General features: G+C 44.0%; 1 protein-coding gene across 6 annotated transcripts in view; it reads right to left on the reverse strand.

The window, feature by feature from the left end:
* Positions 1 to 219: 219 nt before the first annotated feature.
* CTNNA2 (catenin alpha 2) overlaps positions 220 to 20,616 on the reverse strand; it is a 2,102,590-nt gene continuing 2,082,193 nt past the window's right edge. For all 6 annotated transcript variants that reach the window (XM_040419295.1, XM_040419296.1, XM_040419294.1 and 3 more), the window contains one exon: positions 220 to 507. In XM_040419295.1, the coding sequence (XP_040275229.1) occupies positions 220 to 507 (288 nt within the window). The remainder of the gene's footprint in view (positions 508 to 20,616) is intronic.

Consider the following 20,616-nt stretch of genomic DNA (forward strand, 5'->3'; position numbering starts at 1 on the left):
GATCTAAAGCCTAAAGGGGCTGGAGAAGGGCAAAAATACAAGTTATAATTTTACCAGAATTCAATGGACTTGTTTTATCTCAACTCCAATAAAATCTGGGGTAGCATGCAAACTGACACTGCTAAGGTTTAGTTCATGCCGGACGCATACAAGTCGGCAGATAAGCATACAAAATGACTTCTTTAAAAAAAAAATATCCTGTTAGTAAAGCCTAGAGTTCTAGAATGAATCCATTGCTTTAAATTCACTTAGAGCCTGAACTGGTGAGATGTGCTTCTTTTGGGATCCTCTTCGTACTCGGGTCTGGTATTCTTCTGGTTTTTCTCTTTTTACTAACGGCTTCTTCTCTGGAGCCTTCATCTTCCAAGATACAACGGGAGAGTTTACGGCTGCTGTGCCATAGATTTTCTGGTACTTGGTTGAGGCAACGTAAGAGGCCTTCACGGTGAGCACAACGGCATTCATCAGATTTTTGGCTGCCTGAATAAGGGAGGTGGCACTGTCCAACTGCAAGAAAAAACACAAAGCAATCATTTTATAGATGGTTGCATTTCGAGATGTATCTTCAACTCACCTAAACATCACAAGCTACAGATGGCTTAGACTTCAATACCTAACTACAATACCTAACAAGGCCAAAAGTTAATAGTGAGTATGACAAGGTGTTGACATAAGAATCAGTAAGATCAGAAATGTTTAATTACTCAAGGACACCCAATACAGACACCTTGGCCTCATATACCCATAAGTGAGCTGGCAAGAGGAGAAGGTTGAAGAATGTAGAGTAAACTTCTCATGAGACAACAACCTATCTCTATGGAAGATATGAAAACAGAGGTTTACAGTAGAATGGAGATATTAAACATGAGCCTATTTCCTTTTCCTTCTCTGCCCTATTGTGGTGGCCTAGTTACAGATAACAGGGGGCAACAGAGTCAAAGAGTTGTGAGCAATGGTGGTTCCAATGATAAGACTATTCCTCACACAGTGGCATACGTCAATGGAGGCAGACAAGGGGGTTGCTATAGGGCTCATAGGATTGTGGGGGCCTGGATGGGACATTGTAAAGGGGCCATGGTCTGTAAGAAGTCCCTGCTCTTCTTTATGGAGTCACAGATTGGCACCAGCCTTTGCTATTTTCTATGTAGTTTTGGAACTCTGACATGAAGGGGGGTGGTCTTTTGTAATACACATGTATGTTTAATTTTTTATTTGGTATCTATTTTAGTAATAAAAAGCTATATGAAGGGGTATATATATGAGGGAGGGGGCCCAATTCTGACCTTTGCTATGGGGCCCCATGATTTCTGCCTATGCCTCTGCCCCCACCCATCAAACACTTGTGGTGTATCAAGGATCTTTCTAGTGATAAAAGCCTGTTAATAATGAAATAAAAAGTTGAGTGTTTTAAAAAAATATATTTATACTATAGATTTCAAATTAAGAAGATAATAGTTGCAAAGGTAAGGATGAGATACATAAAAAGATAACACTCTTCCCAAGGTCTCTGGACTAAGGATTTTTTCACAATTTCATTTTGTGGTGCCTACACCGTATACTGTACATGACCTCCATTAGATGAATGGGACCTATAGATGCATAGTAGCATAATCCGTAAGGCTTCTTTCACACTGCCGGCAGGAGTTCCGGCATGCTGAGGTATTTGTACAGTTGAATCCAGGCAATTTTCTGGGTAGTGGTGGATGTCTACCAGACCCTGTTATAGTCAATGAAGCTGGAGGGCTTTCCAGTACCATCTGGCAAGTCTGGATCCATAGAGTTCCGGCAGGCTATTCTCTGCCGGCAGTGTGAAACTAGCCTTAGGCTGAAAAAACATAGCTCCATCCAGTTCAGCCTGTTATCCTACAAGTTGGTTCAGAAGGTAAAAAAAGGTCAAATTTCCTCATTTTAAGAGAAAAAAAATCCCAACTCTAATACAACCTACCAAATGCTTTGAAGAAAGCTCTTGTATGAGCTTTCTTAGCACGTATGGCAAATGTGCACAGCAAACACATTGAGGGTGATTTATCATGAAGGGAATTTATAAAGTCAGTTTTGCAGAAACTTGAGGTGCCATACTGTAAACTGGACCAAATTTATCAAATGCCATATCTGACACATCTGTCTTGAGATGTTACACCACTTTCTATGCCCCTCCCTAACAGAAGTAAGATTGTGACAATTTTTGCGACTGTTTAAGAAGTAGCAGTTCATAAGTTCAAGCTAACCATCCCTATGTTAATCACCCACTTTGGAGTGAGTGGTGTAAAAATGCAAAAACATTTGTGCCAATAAGCCCAAAAAGTTGCAGCACTCTCAAGCAAAAATTCTGGGGCACAGGGCTTGATAAATTCACTTCAAAGTGTCAGTATGGTCTCTTTCATTCGATCAGTGTGATCACCACTGCACTGGTGACATCTACCAACACGTCTCATTGTAATATTTGAGGATGGATATGACAGAGATGGCTTCTATTTGTATTTATTTATCATTGATCCCACTAGAAAGATGGAGAGTCCTTTTTCCAGATATCTCCAAATCCAACCTCAAACTGTAGTTCTTTGGCAGTTCTTTGGATCAGAAGACATGATTTTGAGGACTTACCTCCACCTACAAAGAGCCTGTGTACAGTATGTCCACTTTTAATTGCATCATATTTCTTTATTATGAATCAATCCATCGAGAATAGACCATAGAGGCAAGAGATTGGATCCAAATGGGGTTGTCTTTCACTACACCTTTGGGCCCATTATTGTGTCTGGGTTCTGTGGTACTCAACTCTATATTATCCAGAACCTCTTATATCTGTATTTTAGAATACAGCTATGTGTATGCCTTATGTGTTACTGTTATATGGTTAACACACTTTACCCATTATTTAGGGGGACAGATTAAGAACAAAATATTACTGTATCTAAAATAGAAGAAGCCATTTTAAAAGCTTTCCTTTATGTAGACACATTACATGTAGAAGCCATAAAATGTAGAAAAAAAAATATGCATCATTTAATGAAAGTCAAATATCCAAAGCATAGACCAGAAATCAAACAAGAAAGTCTCCAGCAAATGCAAAAAATACAGGTGACCAAAACAATGCAGCTTTTAGATCCATCAAACCCTGGTACGGTAGGCAATTTATCATAAATGGACGTCATATTTCTGTGTGGTCCGCCGGCTTGTCTGAGCTTTCAGCCAACAGATTTGTGATGGTGCTTTCAATAAATTAAGAAACCATGGCAATATACAGTACAAACAGTGAAATGTGTTATATTGGCTGAAAACCCAGGCTAAATCATCAAGTGAATGTGAATCTGCCTAAGTCTTGGTTCAAAGGGATTAAAATAATAAAAATGCCTTCACAGCGAGAAAGAGGGGAAGAGGGTTCGAGAAAATACGCAACATGATGGCAATGGGTGATGATGCTTAAAGGGGTTGTCCTGTGTTTTGGACATTTCAAACTATCGGTAGCAGCATGTTCTACCTGTTGAAATAAACCATGGTGACCTGCTCCATTCTGGCTACCTGTGCCCATCCTTTAATCTTTCTGATGGACAAGCGTCACCATTGAGGCCAGGGAATTCCTACAGCATGACAAATGACCCCGTCCATCTGTATGTTTACAGGACGGGAGCCAGAAGACTGCTGAAGGAAGCCAGGAACCCAGGAATCCAGGAACCCAGTATGCTGGAACAAAGCAGTGGAGGGCAAGTCAGTATTATTTTTGCAATAGCTAAAGCACACTGCTATTGATAGTTGAAAGTGTCCAAAAAGCTGGACAACCACTTTGATGGTTCTATACAACCCTATTACATTTTTTTTTAAGCAGCTTGCAACTGTATAAAATAACAAAAGGAGTAGTACTCATTTTGCCAATCCACTGCCAGGCCAATAGTGGCACTTGTCAAAACAACCCGTGGCTAATGCAGCCAATCACTGTCCCCATCAGTGACCTCAGTGGTCACATTAACATGTCAAAATTAAGGCCAGTAATTGGCTTCAGTTGTCACATGTCATTTCAATACATCACTGCTACACCAAGATGGGGGACCATGAAGGCAACAGCACAAGAGTGGCATGGGAAGTGGTAAAGTGAGTTTGTCATGTTACAACACTGTAAGTTGCTTTTAAAAAAATGTAATGGATATGGACAATTCATTTAAGACTTCATCCAGAAACTAATGATAAGGTTCTCCTAGATCAATTTATCCATGGGGCATGGGTGAAGCAGTGATTGAGCAGTAAAACCTCAACATACACAAGGAATTCTAAGAAATATTTGGGTACTACTAAGACATTGCACTATAAAGTGAAGTCATACACAGAGAAAAAATACATGCATACATAGACATACAGGCACTCATGCATGTGTATGCAAACATAGTCACAAATGTATAGGCATGCAAGAACAAAGCACAGATATATGCCCATAGAAACATACCGTGCATGCTCAATCATACATCAAATAAATATACAAACCTAGATACAATTATGCATACATTAAGTTGATGAAGCAGCTCTCTCTCCCTCTCTCAGTAGGAAGTCTCAGCACAATAATATATCAATTAGATTTCAGTATACCCATGCCTGTACTCAGAAGTCTGAACTCTTTTACAGATTGGAGTCAGATTGTGGATTCCTCAATGCTGATACAACAGTTAGCTGTCAGTAACACTGACTATTACAAGGTCAAAAAGGCTATTATCCTCTTATTGACCACTAATACAAATTTTTACGGTGGTCACTAATGGGCCTTAGGCTACTCTGCTGCCTTTTCATGAGGGTGTAGTCTAATAGATGCATAGGTCTCCCAAGCTCAGTTCCTGCTCTAATGGGCCAGACCAGGTTAAGTGGTTTAGAGGGATGCCATTAGAACCCTGTAAATCAGATCAAGGAGTGTCAATGTCTTCTCATGGCAGCCTGGGGCCTACTGAAGGCCTCAAGCCTGCCTGCACTGTATGCCTAGATGGTTGCATCTCTCTGGCGCAGCCTGCTGATGTCTGTCTGTATAGCACTGACATTATAATCAATCAAAAGATCACCTGTATAAATATTATTGTGGGAGTTGTAAATGGTTAAAAAGGTGTTAACGGTTGTATTAATATTTGGTATCACTGTGTCTGCAACGACCTGCACTACATAATTATCATGTAATTTATCACGTACAAAAACACAGATAAAAATAGCTAAGTAAATGGTGACTAAAAAGTGTGATATAACCCAAAATGATAACAATGAAAAGTACAAGTTGTCCCAAAAAAATGAACCCCTCACACAGCTCAGTAGAAATAAAAATAAAAAATAGTTATGGGTCCTGGGTTGTGGCAATGCAATTTTTTTTAAAGCTATATTATTTGGCATCACTGTGATTGTACTGACACAGAAGCTAAAGTTATCTAAACATGTAGAAACTCACTGGCAGTATTGCTGTTTTTCCTATACCTCAGAAAGCGTTAAAGGGGTTGTCCAACTACCAAAGTAGTTTGACTTATGCTGCCAAAAGTACTTGGCATAATGGAAAAAAATAAACACTTACCTGTCCCTGATACTTAGTACCAGCTCAGAAAGTCCTGTCCCTACTACTTTCGGTCCTTAGTGGACCAAAAGTGTGATGTCCCATCTGTCCCTCTTTGGTCATTTAATGACTTCAGTGGTCAAGTGTTGTGCTGAGGCCCATGAATGACTGCAATGATCAGTCACACTTCACGTCCACAGGGGAGCCAGAAGAAGTGGTGAAGGGACCCATGGCACTGGAAATGGTGTGCATGGAAGCACTTTTAGGGACATAAGTAAAATTGGTAGGGGATCGGTTGTTCTAGTTCAACATTTATGGCATATCACTAACATATCTCATAAATTTTAGATAGATGCAGGTCTCACCTCTTTGGCCCACTCATAACTCCAGAACAAGGCTCCCGAACACCATGCAAGACCACACTCCATTTACCGTAGTTCTGAAAATATGGTAGCCAATTGTTGGCTTGGCTATTACCAGCAGTCCCGTTGTGGTCAATGGAGAGCAAGCTTGAGCTATGGGACTCGTGCTCACTTGGCTATATTCAGAAGTCCCATAGCAGTGACGGAGAGGATGCCGCGCATACGTGGTGTGCTTTCCTTCACTTCAGGGGCCCTGTTCTGAAAATACGAGGAGGAACACACACCCATCTGACATTTTTGATGGAATTAGGGACAACCCCTTTAAGTGTCTATGTAAAGTGTGCTGTAATTGTGTAACTTGTGTTACTTCTGCATTATTTAACTCATTACAACACATTTTGTGCTTTGCTTTGTCTACTTGTATGTGCTCTTTAATACTATCCTGTATGTATTTCTTCTCTTAGTTGCCCTTATTCTGCTTCTTACATAACAGCAGACACGTCAATTACCGTGCGAGTAGAATAATAAATACCATACAATCTATATATCCTACTTTACCAGTTTTCTCCATAAGAAGTTACAGAAATATGATAAATGCAGTGTCGACGAAGGGTATGGTAGCCAGAATATCAGGCACATGAAGGAGATGACAAAGGACACTCAAGATTTCCATATTAAGTGGAGCAGTGACACAGATTTAGCCACGGTAATGTTATTTATATACTCAGGGATAAATGGAATACTTTGTCAAGTCCTATATTTCAGGCACAAAATAAGATATGTAAAGTGGGAGAAACTGTGATACAAAAAGAGGCACAATCCACTTGTGAGAGTTTGGCCAGTAAAGAAAGTGATGGCCTAAAGTGACGGTCGCAGACTGCGGTGCAAAAAACCTATGTGCACCATGTATATAGCAAATGGCCACTAATTTTCCACCTGTTACACAATTATTTAGATTTTAAAAAATACAATTTTGTGCTTTATTGTGCTTTAAGGGAATTTTAAATCATTGGCATTTCACATAATTAAGTACTAATTGGTTCTTTCCTCCTTAATTACTAGAGTACCTTCTGTATATATAGGTAATATATACAAAGCCATTGTTCTGTGTCAGACGACCACCAGGCCACATTCCAGAGTGGTTAACTCACAGGACATGGGTACTCCACACTGGAGGGGATGAAAGGTATAAACCTTTGTGAACAAAGAAAAGAACTCAGCTCCAATCAGAACATCATCTAGGTAGGATGTTGCAGGTCACAATTTCTCTCTCAAGGGGCATCAGCCATGTGCTACGGGGGTAGCGTGGCAACGGGAGTTACCCCATTGTGTTGCAGGCCAGTTAATTGATTATTATTTCCCTTTTCTATTCTGTGTGTGATTTGTCTGTTTTACCTTTTATGTTTATTTAATCACACTTTGTAAATATTTTTATCACTTAGCCTGTGTAAACCTATTTATTCTCAAATATTCAAATTGACGTTAAAACAATTCTTAAACGGTTTGTCCAGTTTATCGGACATAAAACTGTCCACAGTGTTGTGCTCAGTTAATACTGTCCATTATATAGAAAAACTTTGTTCAGGGAATTTCCGGTCCCTCGCCTTTAAACTACCAGATGGACAGGGTCACGTGTACTGCTGCAACCAATGAATGGCTTCAATGGTGATATAACCTCAAGGAAAAGTGAGAAGGGTGGTCCCTAAAGGGGGAAGGTTCAAAAGCACCCCCCCCCCCCCCCCCGGTAAACTGCTCAGTAATAGAAAATAAGTGAAAAAGAGGGGCAGTAACGTATTAAAACCTAATGTTTATTAGGACAATTAAGATCCCCGAATTGGGAAAAAGAAACCCTGCCAAACAAACTAAACAGACAACAGCAGGGGACCTGAGTGAACAGGTCACCTAAAGGTCAAGTCCACATAGACGCCTCTAGGTGGGGTGGAAGTGGAGCTGACCAATAAAACACAGTGTTGAGACCACGGCAGTGTGCCAAAGGTCTAACAACATGCCAATAGGCAAAAGAAAAGGGTGGGTCTTACCGGAGGTGGATGTCAGGACCGTGTAGTCCAATACCCAAGGGGAGGGGATTCTCACGCTTGAATACATCCTCCAATGGGTTGTACCCTAGTGCAGGAGGACCACAGGGAAAGTCTGTCCCTGTTAATGCCCTACTTGACCTAATGTGCCCTAAGGTAACCTCCTAACATGGGGTCTTATCCCCGCAAGGGGTGGCCCCGTCCGGAACCTGACCCTAAAAAATGACCCTAGATGACCCTGTAAGGACAGGGGAGGTGGCCCTATTAGGGGCTTGAACTACCAGGGTGTCTGGAGCTGGTGATGGTGAAGAACTAATATGAAGATATATTCAAGCGTGAGAATCCCCTCCCCTTGGGTATTGGACTACACAATGTCCTGACGTCCACCTCCGGTAAGACCCATCCTTTTCTTTTGCCTATTGGCATGTTGTTAGACCTTTGGCACACTGCCGTGGTCTCAACACTGTGTTTTATTGGTCAGCTCCACTTCCGCCCCACCTAGAGGCGTCTATGTGGACTTGACCTTTAGGTGACCTGTTCACTCAGGTCCCCTGCTGTTGTCTGTTTAGTTTGTTTGGTAGGGGTTTCTTTTTCCCAATTCATGGATCTTAATTGTCCTAATAAACGTTAGGTTTTAATACATTGCTGCCCCTCTTTTTCACTGATATAACCTCAAACAGCATGTGACACAGCAGTGATCACCACTGAGGCGAGTGATAGGCTGTATTGTCAAACGTGACCCTATACATCAGAAAGTTTACATACTGGGGACAAGAAGACCACTAAATTGAGCCAGCAAGCTAGAACAGAGTAGTGGGGAGCAGGTGATTATGATTATTATTTAATAGGTTTAATACGTAGTTGGGGATAGTTAAAAAGCTGGACAATCCCTTTAAGGTTGGTTAAGACCTTTTTATGTACAGGTAGATGTGCAGACTGCAGAAAGTTTTCCTAAGTTCATACGCAACTTTATACCCAACACCTCAGTAAACCTTACAGACCTCTGATAATTCAAGTTGAAAAGATTTACATCTGCCGGCAACTTCTGCTAGTTCAGTGTCTACACAGAGCATATTTTGCTTCTGTAGTCTTTCCTCTGTTGACAATGCAGAAATGTGAATGAAGCTCTGGAGTATAATACAGGGTATAACTCAGCATAAAAACAAGACACTAGGAGCCACAAGACTACCAACCCATGGCATTCGTCATCTCACCTGCCCCTCTATTCACTTGTATGTGAATTGGTAATGGAACAGACTCTCTAACTAGGGTCATAGTGGGCTCCAAGGGCTGACATTGGTTTTCTGTGGTTTAGAAGCAGTCGGTTTAGTATGGCCGGACTAGGGCGCAGCTAGGGGGAGGCCAGCATGATTAGGGTTGGTTGTAAGGTTCATGGAGGTTAGGGGTTAAGAGTTTTGAATGGGTAGTTAGGGGAGGGGTGCGTTGCTTAGGGGGGGAGGAGTTTGGGGGGCTACTTATAGGGGTGTTGCGAGGTGAAGGGGGCCATTTTGTGAGCTGAGAAAAACTGACAAGATGTCTCAGACTCTGACCGTGGAGGATATGCTGGCCAGGCTCAGGGAGGTAGCGGCGGAGCGGGGCCATGTATGGTTAAGCTCCCAGATGGCCGGCATTCTGAGGGGGGAGGCGGCGGGACCTGCTAGCTCGCCGCTGGTAGCAAGACGGTTGCGGCGGGTACGGCCGCCGGCGCGCCTGAGTCCCAGTGAGACCCCCCGGGTGCGGCGCAGAGTCAGGAGCCCCTCCGGGGACCCTTCACCTCGTGGGGATGCAGGGCAGTCTACAGCCTCATCCTCCCGGCGTGGGAGGAATCTGTGTGGCAGGCGGCACCCAGCGCAGGGCAGGAGGGCTCTCCCTCTGCCCTCTCCGGCGAGCATCGAGGGATCTGGAGCTGGAACGGCGGGATCCTCTCCTGCTAGTGGGGTCAGGAGGCCTGCTCAGCGAGGAATGGAGCGGCGGCAGGTGGCACACGAGGCTGCGCAGCAGGAAGATGGTGGGGAGCGCAGGCCTCAGGAAGAAGTGGTGCCAGGAAGATCTGTGTCTCTCCAGCGCCCTCTGGTGGACAGAAGAGAGGAAAGGAGCGCACCCAGCATGGAGCCTGCTGGGGTGCAGAGTGTCAGCGCCTGTCAAGTCCCAAGACGGAGTGCGGTGGCCCAGATGGATGATGGACGTCAGGATGCAGGAAGTTACGCTGCGGGGTTCACAGTGCCCGGGCAGCAAGGTGAGAACCTGTGGGGATCCCTGAATTCGCTGTTTAGTGCTCAAGGGGGGAGCGGGGTTGGGGGGAGTCAAGGAGAGTTAGTTTGGGGTTTTGGTCAGTTGTTGGGTAGCCTGGCGGGGTTGGGTAATGGGGGTAGGCCCCCGTTGCAGGGACGGGGGATAGGGGCAGGGAGTGTCGCTGGGGCTGGCGAAGTGACATCGCGGGATAGTGGGGCGGTTTCTGTACAGACGCAGGCCGGGGGTGAAGAGGTGGGGGAGAAGGTGGGGGATGGGGCGCAGGGCGAGGTGTATGTGTGTTTTGAGGGGCCGTTAGGGGCGCATTTGAAGCAGGAGGTGAGGGATAGGATCTGGAAGGGGGAATACGTGGAGATTTTTTCTCTCCTCCCGCTGGAGCGGTTTAATCTAGATAGGGAGCGGAAGGACGAGAAGAGGAAGGATGAGGATGAGAAGAGGCGGTACAGATTAACACCGCGTACTTTTGGGAATTGGTTGCAGGCGTTTGCAATCTTGGCGAGCGTGATAGGGGAGAAGATGTAGCAGGTTGTTCATACATCATTCACTATTTGGATGATTTTTTGTGTTTGGGTCCGGCGAGTTCGGGGGTGTGTGCGTTGCTGTTGGGTACATTGCAAGCGGGGTCCCTTTAGCGGTGGATAAAACGGTTGGTCCTACGAACGAACTGAGTTTTTTAGGGATCACGATTAATACGGTTACCATGGAATGTAGACTACCGGATGATAAGGTACAGGATTTGCGGGTAGCGGTGGAAAGGGCGGGGAGGGCAAGGAAGATTCGGTTGAAGGACCTTTAATTGCTGTTGGGGAAGTTAAACTTCGCCTTTCACATTATGCCGATGGGTAGAATTTTCTGTAGGCGGTTGGCGGCGGCAATGGCGGGGGTGACGGCTCCGCACCATTTTATTAGGTTGGGGAAGGAATTGAAGACGGATTTGGAGGTGTGGGCGGGTTTTTGCAGCATTTTAATGGCAGGGCACTGGTCCTTCCGGATGTGAAGGATAATTTTGATTTTGAGCTATTTTCGGACGCGGCAGGGGGGGTGGGGTTTGGGGTGTATTGCCAAGGGCATTGGTGTGCGGGCGGGCGGGTGGCCGGAGTCATGAGTGAGTAGGGGATGGGTGCGGAACTTGGCGTTGTTGGAGCTTTTCCGGATAGTGTTGGCGGTGGTGTTGTGGGGGGATGAGTTTAGGGATAGGAAGATACGGTTTCATTGTGACAACTTGGGGGTGGTGCAAGCGATAAATTCATTGACCGCTTCTTCCCCTCCGGTGGTGAGGTTGTTGCAGCATATGGTGTTACAGTGTCTGTCTATTAATACGTGGGTGGTTGCGTGTCATGTCCCGGGGGTGTCTAATTCAATAGCTGATGCTCTTTCTCGTTCGCAGTGGGAGCGGTTTCGGCAGTTGGCACCGGAGGCGGACCTGGAAGGTTTGGTTTGTCCGGCGTCAATATGGGAGATCTTGGAGGTACTGTAGCGGGATTGTTTAGGGCATCCTTGAGTGAGGGGACAATGACGGCATATGAGAAGGCTTGGGCTGGTTGGGAACGGTGGTGTACGGGGCTATGGGTAGGGGTTGGGGAGGAGGTTCTTTTGTTGTTATTCTTGGGACAAATGATGGCCCCTTGCTCCGGCATGAGGACGGATCATTTTTATCTAGTTTTCAATTTGTTGCGGTGTTGAAAAGGTGTTTGTCAGGTATGGGGGTAGATCCGGCGAGGTATACGGGGCATTCCTTTAGGATCGGGGCTGCGACTGAAGCGGCTAGGTTGGGGCTTTGTGATGAGCAGATTATGAAGATAGGTAGGTGGGAATCTGTGAGGTTTAGATCATATGTCAGGTTGGATAGTTTGGCGTGAGAGAGGTTAACGGAGGGCAGGATGCTTAATTTGTTTTTTTGTTGTTTCAGGTTCATCGGCAGCTTTGGTCTGGATTCTTGGACACTCCTTTGTGTGGTGGGGGGCGCTTAGGGCTGATGTTAGGAAGCAGGGTCGGCAGTTGGGGTTGGCGGAGGAAGTGGCGGTGGTTAGGGTTTCGGGGTATGTTATGGGGGGGGTGTTGCGGGAAATACAGAGATTTGCGCGGTTGGACAGGGCCCCGGATGTGCTGGTGGTGCATTGCGGGGGTAATGATTTGGGGGTTACGTCGGTGCGTGACCTGATTCGGGATGTGCAATTTGACATGCTGAGGATTTGGTCGCTGTTTCCAGGAATTTTGGTGGTGTGGTCAGACATTGTTCCGCGTAAGAAGTGGAGGGATGCACGGTCGGTTGATAGAATCAACAAGGCTCGTATAAAGGTGAATAGGGCTATTGGGAAGTTTGTGGTGAGGCATGGGGCGGTGGCAGTTAGGCATAGGGAGTTGGAGGACGGTGTGGGGGAATTTTGGAGGAGGGATGGTGTTCACTTAAATGCAGTGGGCATTGATTTATGGTCACTGGGGTTGCAGGATGGTATCGAACGAGCTCTGATTGTGTGGCGGAACGTGCAAGCTTGAGTGGGGGTGAGGGGTCAAGTTGCGCGTTGTTGGCGGCAGGAGGTACTGGAAGCTGGGAGTACGGATCGGGATTTGAGGTTGAGAGGGCCCCTTTATGGTGGGGGCTGGACTCTCATGGTGGGACTTACCTGTTTGGTTTGGTGGGTGTCTCTGAGCTAGTATACTGCGGCTGGAGGCAAGGTGGATTTGCCGTGTGGTTGTGCAGGTGGACAATTTGGGGGCTTCCAGGACCTCCTTCGTCTGTGGTTGTGTTATATATATATATTTATGTTATGTATTTATGTTTATAATAAATGGCTGCTGTGGCCAATTAAATCCATTGGAGGAGTTATGTGGTTATTTCGGGGATAATGGTGAGGGGATCCGGGGGGAATGAGGACAGGTAGAACATGGTAGGTAAAGGAAGAGTGGAAGACCCGGGAGATCAACCAATACCATAATCATGCATCTATTGAGGGTTAGTGAAGGATGAATAGTAACAATAGAAGTAGAAAGCAAGCTATATGCAGAAAGATGGAACTAATTACTACAAAGGAAGAACATCTCAGTGTCTCTGGTGGAGTTTAGCTCAAGAGATCATCAAGGATGTAATGACAAGGGTGCACCCTGCAATTATAAGATAGCGGAGCTGCTGCCCAGTTCTGAAGACTGCATTATACATTATACATTATACAGCCTCCTAATCAGCGACACAACCTCCACCTACTGATAACACCGAGCAAATAATTACAGCTAAATGATAAGAGACAGAGACTGGGGGGAGGGCAGTATTATTATTACTATTACTCTTATCAGTAGTAGTACTATTAGATTTACTATCATTATTTTATGTTCAGATCTATCTATCTATTATTTATCCATCCTTCTCATATCTATCTATCTATCTATCTATCTATCTATCTATCTATTATCTATCTATCTATCTATCTATCTATCTATCTATCTATCTATCTATCTATCTCCTATCTATCTATTATCTATCTATCTATCTATCTATCTATCTATCTATCTATCTATCTATCTATCTATCTATTATCTATCTCCTATCTATCTATTATCTATCTATCTATCTATCTATCTATCTATCTATCTCATATCTATCTATCTATCTATCTATCTATCTATCTATCTATCTATCTATCTATCTATTATCTATCTATTATCTATCTATCTATCTATCTCATATCTATCTATCTATCTATCTATTATCTATCTATCTATCTATCTATCTATCTATCTATCTATCTATCTATCTATCTATCTATCTATTATCTATCTCCTATCTATCTATCTATCTATCTATCTATTATCTATTATCTATCTATCTCCCTCTAATTTATGAGCGGCTTCTTATTGTTAGGGCTGATGCACACGACCGTATGTATTTTGATGGACACGGAAAGAAAATACGTTTGTGTGCATGAGCCCTTAGTAAATAACCTGCCGTTCTGGGGACTCTGGGTATTTTCTATGTTGGACTGCTTCTGCACATCATCCTTCTCCTCAGTGATTGACAGTTCCCATGGTTTCCAGATCTATTCTAATAATGCCTCTCCATATGCAGGTGAAACTCGAAAAATTTGAATATCGTGCAAAGTGTATTTTTTTTTCAGTAATGCTACTTAAAGGGGTTGTCTGGGTTCAGAGCTGAACCCGGACATATCCCCATTTTCACCCAGACAGCCCCCCTGACTTGAGCATCGGAGCAATTCATGCTCCAATGCTCGCCTTTGCCCTGCACTAAATCACGCAGGGCAAAGGCATTTTCTGGAGTTTCGGTGACGTACCGGGGCTCTCCATGGGGCTGTAAAATGGCTATGGCAGCGCTATAACATGCCCATCAGAGCTGGTGACGTCACCGAACACACTGCCCGGCGGAAACCTCTGCCCGGCAGTGTGATGTTGTAAATAAAAGAGCCCTTGCCCTGCGCGATCCAGTGCAGGGCAAGGAAGCGCATCGAAGCATGAGATTCTCCGATGCTAACATCAGGGGGGCTGCCTGGCCAAAGTTATGGGTATGTCTGGGTTCATCCCTGAACCCGGACAACCCCTTTAAAAGGTGAAGCTAACATATGAGATAGACTCATTACAGGCAAAGTGAGATATTTCAAGCCTTTATTTGTTATAATTTGGATGATTATGGCTTACAGCTTATGAAACCCCAAAGTCACAATCTCAGGTCCCCTTTGCTCAGGGGGTATGGATTAATCATCTGACTAGAGTGTGACACTTTGAGCCTAGAATATTGGACCTTTTCACACAATTCTAATTTTAAGCTGCATTACTAAAATAAATGAACTTTTGCACGATATTCTAATTTTTTGAGTTTCACCTGTACATAGTGCGACTGTCCCAGGCTGCAATGAGGATAATATTGGCAGTATTCGGGGTGCAGTGTAGACGGGTGCTCACATGTACAGCTGGTGCTGAAGAAATGACTACTATTTATTATCAAAATTCCTTTAATCCTCAACAATAAAACACAATGGATTAATGGATTCCTGCGTTTAGAACTTCGGATACTGACCCAAATTATTTGGCTTCTCTTCTGCCGCGTTCTCTACTGTACCACCTACCTGGCTCTGCTACATCACAGTCCCTAAACCCCCGGCTCATCTGACTACCGCTACTGTACCAGATACCTGACTCTGCTACATCACTGTTACTAAACCCCCGGCTCATCTGACTGCTGCTACCATACCACATACCTAACCTAGGCATGTCTGACTACCCCCTGATTATCACCTACTGTATTGGATACCAGGCACTGCCACATCACCATTACTAACCCCTGGCTCTGACAACCCTACTGACTACTGCTTCTGTATACTAGGCCCTGCTTCATCACCATTACTGACCCCTAGCCTGTGTATTAGGTCTTATTCTTGGCACCATATATGTGTCTGCCTATTTCCAATTTCTGAACTCCCTGATGTATTTTCTTCCTTGTAAGGGACTATTCACACATACTGAATTTTCACATTGCAAAGCCAACACATAGTTTACGATAGAAATCAGAGATATACACCCAGACCTCAGCCTCCGATGTGCAGATGGAATTGCTGTGGATACTAGGTCCAGCCCCAGTAATCTGCCAGCTTTTCTGTGCAAATTCTGCAGCAATATTCTCACGGATCGGTCACACACTATGAACCCTGGTGATGCTGATGGACCCCATTAAAGGTTTTATTCATGATTAAAGGGGTTGTCCCTACAGTATTCAAACCAGCACCTGCATGTAATGAAAAAATGTAGCATAGTCAGTAAGTTATTCAATAAAACCTATCTATATAGCGCCACCTGCTGTTTGTTCTTTTCGTATTTCTTTGTCCTGCTCACTGAGCAGGTCGCACATGCTCAGATTTATCCATCAACGGCCTCCTGAGATGTGATAGGTAGAGCTGAGACACGCCCCCTGAGCTGCAGCAGAAAAGACACTCCCCTTGTTATAAATCTAGCAGAGCACTGAATGGGGAGATCTCTGGATCCATGTGAGGTACAGGGCTGGTTCTAGCTTTGTTAGAAAAAGGTTGTCATGTTCTATATGATGTCTGATTGTCATCTTTTACATTAGTCATGTAATGTAAAGAATGAAAATGAAGACATCATATAGAACATGACAACCTCTTTCTATCAAAGCTAGAACCAGCCCTGTACCTTACATGGATCCAGAGATCTCCCCATTCATTGCTCTGCTAGATTTATATCGAGCATGTGCGGCCTTCTCAGTGAGCAGGACAAAGAAATAGGAAAAAAACAAACAGCAGGTGGCGCTATACAGACACATTTTATTGTATAACTCTAAGGGGCTGTGCTAAATGTTTAATTACATACAATTTCAAAAGTATTCAGATCCAGGTGCTGGTTTGAAAACTGTAGAATGTTTTTTGTGGGACCACTCCATTAACTTATAATAGGGTGTGATGGAGCCTCTGGTGGTATTTCAAATTTCTGCCTGGTTCCCCATGAGAGCACCTAAATGCTAGGGCCAGTACCTCAATCCCAACCATGGGAGGAGGAGGTCCTATCGATGAGATTGTCCCATCCTTTTGGTTCTTTCTCTGGATATTGCCCACTTTATCCTACCAAGCCCTAAATGTTCTAGATATTTCCAGAAAGTATAAACTGTCAGGCAATGAAATTTCCATTAAGAATTCCAAGCGTTCAGTAGACAAAGCAGAAACTATGGAGACAATTATGGAAATGAGGTGTCCCAGAAGCCTCTGCTTCTTGATAGGAGTTGGTTATTCGCATGTTGTGGTGAGGGAATTATCGAGGGCTCTCCCTGACCTATTTCATTGTCTCCGTGAAGAATCATTTATGGTCAAATTGAAAAAAAAAAATCCATTTAAATGCAAATCCCAATTTTCTCTATTATTTATTAGGCTGGAAGATATTGATAGTTGGGTGTCTGAGATGCCTGGTAAGGGTTGGTGGCCTCGGGTCCTGGAGGAACGTTCTGGTTCCTGCCGGTGAACTTCTGGTCAGTATTCTGTATGATCTGGCTTATACGAGGACACAGTCTGCATCTATATTCATTCTTCTCCTACTGTACTGTACGGAAAGGTGATATTTTCGTTTCCATCACTTTTGTTCTACGTGGAAATAAAATATTCAGTTTGCAGCACTCAAGGAGGTGACTAGAATTTTCAGCGACAATATCTTCATACGGCCAGGCGTCGACTAGACTAGAGAGTGGCAACCTGATATTTGCCCCATAAAATCGAACCCCTGATGGTTGCTACTCTCTAGCCCCATCCCTTCTCCATGACCTTTAAAGGAGATGCGCTGCGAAAAGTATTCCCCTGACCTGGATCTGTGTATTTTGTAATTGGATGTAATTCACAATTTGGTATAGCCACCGAGTTATTTAATGAAATCAATCTATAGTGCCACCTGCTGTTTGTTCTTTTCCTTGTGTCTTTGTCCACCTCACTGAGGTAGTCGGACAAGCTAAATTTAAGAGAATGAGTTGGCAGTTACAGGGAAAGAGCTACAGCAGAAAGGACACCCCTCTTGGGCTGCAGCAGAAAGGACACACACCCTAAGCTGCAGGAGAAAGGACCCATCCTCTAAGCTGCAGCAAAAGGGAAACACACCCCCTGAGCTGCAGCAGAAACTATACTCCCACTGAGCTGCAGGAGAAACTTTACTCCCACTGAGCTGCAAGAGAAACTATACTCCCACTGAGCTGCAGGAGAAACTTTACTCCCACTGAGCTGCAAGAGAAACTATACTCCCACTGAGCTGCAGCAGAAACTATACTCCCACTGAGCTGCAGCAGAAACTATACTCCCACTGAGCTGCAGCAGAAACTATACTCCCACTGAGCTGCAGCAGAAACTATACTCCCACTGAGCTGCAGCAGAAACTATACTCCCACTGAGCTGCAGCAGAAACTATACTCCCACTGAGCTGCAGCAGAAACTTTACTCCCACTGAGCTGCAGCAGAAACTATACTCCCACTGAGCTGCAGGAGAAACTATACTCCCACTGAGCTGCAGCAGAAACTATACTCCCACTGAGCTGCAAGAGAAACTATACTCCCACTGAGCTGCAGCAGAAACTATACTCCCACTGAGCTGCAGGAGAAACTATACTCCCACTGAGCTGCAGCAGAAACTATACTCCCACTGAGCTGCAGGAGAAACTATACTCCCACTGAGCTGCAGCAGAAACTATACTCCCACTGAGCAGCAGCAGAAACTATACTCCCACTGAGCTGCAGCAGAAACTGTACTCCCACTGAGCTGCAGCAGAAACTTTACTCCCACTGAGCTGCAGCAAAAACTATACTCCCACTGAGCTCCAGGAGAAACTTTACTCCCACTGAGCTGCAGCAAAAACTATACTCCCACTGAGCTGCAGCAGAAACTATACTCCCACTGAGCTGCAGCAGAAACTATACTCCCACTGAGCTCCAGGAGAAACTTTACTCCCACTGAGCTGCAGCAAAAACTATACTCCCACTGAGCTGCAGCAGAAACTATACTCCAACTGAGCTGCAGCAGAAACTGTACTCCCACTGAGCTGCAGCAGAAACTATTCTCCCACTGAGCTGCAGCAGAAACTATACTCCCACTGAGCTGCAGCAGAAACTATACTCCCAATGAGCTGCAGCAGAAACTGTACTCCCAATGAGCTGCAGCAGAAACTGTACTCCCACTGAGCTGCAGCAGAAACTGTACTCCCACTGAGCTCCAGGAGAAACTTTACTCCCACTGAGCTGCAGCAAAAACTATACTCCCACTGAGCTGCAGCAGAAACTGTACTCCCACTGAGCTGCAGCAGAAACTATACTCCCACTGAGCTGCAGCAGAAACTATACTCCCACTGAGCTGCAGCAGAAACTATACTCCCACTGAGCTGCAGCAGAAACTATACTCCCACTGAGCTGCAGCAGAAAGGACACATCCAATGAGCTGCATCAGAAACTATACTCCCACTGAGCTGCAGCAGAAACTTTACTCCCACTGAGCTGCAGCAGAAACTATACTCCCACTGAGCTGCAGCAGAAACTATACTCCCACTGAGCTGCAGCAGAAACTATACTCCTACTTAGCTGCAGCAGAAACTATACTCCCACTGAGCTCCAGCAGAAACTATACTCTCAATAAACTGCAGCAGAATCTATACTCCCACTGAGCTCCAGGAGAAACTATACTCCCACTAAGCTGCAGCAGAAACTATACTCCCACTGAGCTGCAGCAGAAAGGACACATCCAATGGGCTGCAGCAGAAACTATACTCCCACTGAGCTGCAGCAGAAAGGACACATCCAATGGGCTGCAGCAGAAACTATACTCCCACTGAGCTGCAGCAGAAAGGACACATCCAATGGGCTGCTAGTCTGAAATAAATCTAGTAGAGAAACTAGACCAGTGAATGGGAATATTCCGCAGTAGAATATTGATTTCTCCATAGGTACCACTGACTAGGAGAGGGGGTATTTCATCAAAAGAAAATAATATATAGATAATCCTCTTTAAAGGGGCTTATCAACATAGACAGCCCATTTAAAGGGGTAGCCCTAAGAGTAGATATGAAGGCGGTGATTTAAGAAGAAAAATATGCCACGTTTTGTTGTTTTTTAGGTGCATATGTTTTCACAAATGGGCAGCAAAATCTGCGCCTTTTCCCCACTCATACCACTTTTCCAAGGTGGCGGAAAAAAGGGGCGGGGAAGAGGGTGGGTCTCATGTACCATTTTATTGTGTGGAAAATGGTCTTAAACTATGGAGCTGGCATTGTTTTAACATTTGTCGCAGGGTCAGTGGCAGCAAGCGCCGAACCCCTACATAAAAACTGTAGGTGCATCCACCGCCAGCGCAGGGGTATTAAGATTGACATGTATATTACCGGTCTTCATAAATGACCCTTATAGATAGATAGATAGATAGATAGATAGATAGATAGATAGGACATAATAGATAGATAGATAGATAGATAGATAGATAGATAGATAGACAGATAATAGATAGATAGATAGATAGATAGATAGACAGATAATAGATAGATAGATAGATAGATAGATAGATAGATAGATAGATAATAGATAGATAGATAATAGATAGATAGATAGATAGATAATAGATAGATAGATAGATAATAGATAGATAGATAGATAGATAGATAGATAGATAGATAGATAGATAGATAGATGATAGATAGATAGATAGATAGATAGATAGATGATAGATAGATAGATAGACAGATAATAGATAGATAGATAGATAGATAGATAGATAGATAGATAGATAGATAGATAGATAGACAGATAATAGATAGATAGATAGATAATAGATAGATAGATAGATAGATAGATAGATAGATAGATAATAGATAGATAATAGATAGATAGATAGATAGATAGATAGATAGATAATAGATAGATAGATAGATAGATAGATAGATAGATAGATAATAGATAGATAATAGATAGATAGATAGATAGATAGA

The sequence above is a fragment of the Bufo bufo genome, chromosome 2 (assembly GCF_905171765.1).
Source record: "Bufo bufo chromosome 2, aBufBuf1.1, whole genome shotgun sequence".
NCBI lineage: Eukaryota > Metazoa > Chordata > Amphibia > Anura > Bufonidae > Bufo > Bufo bufo.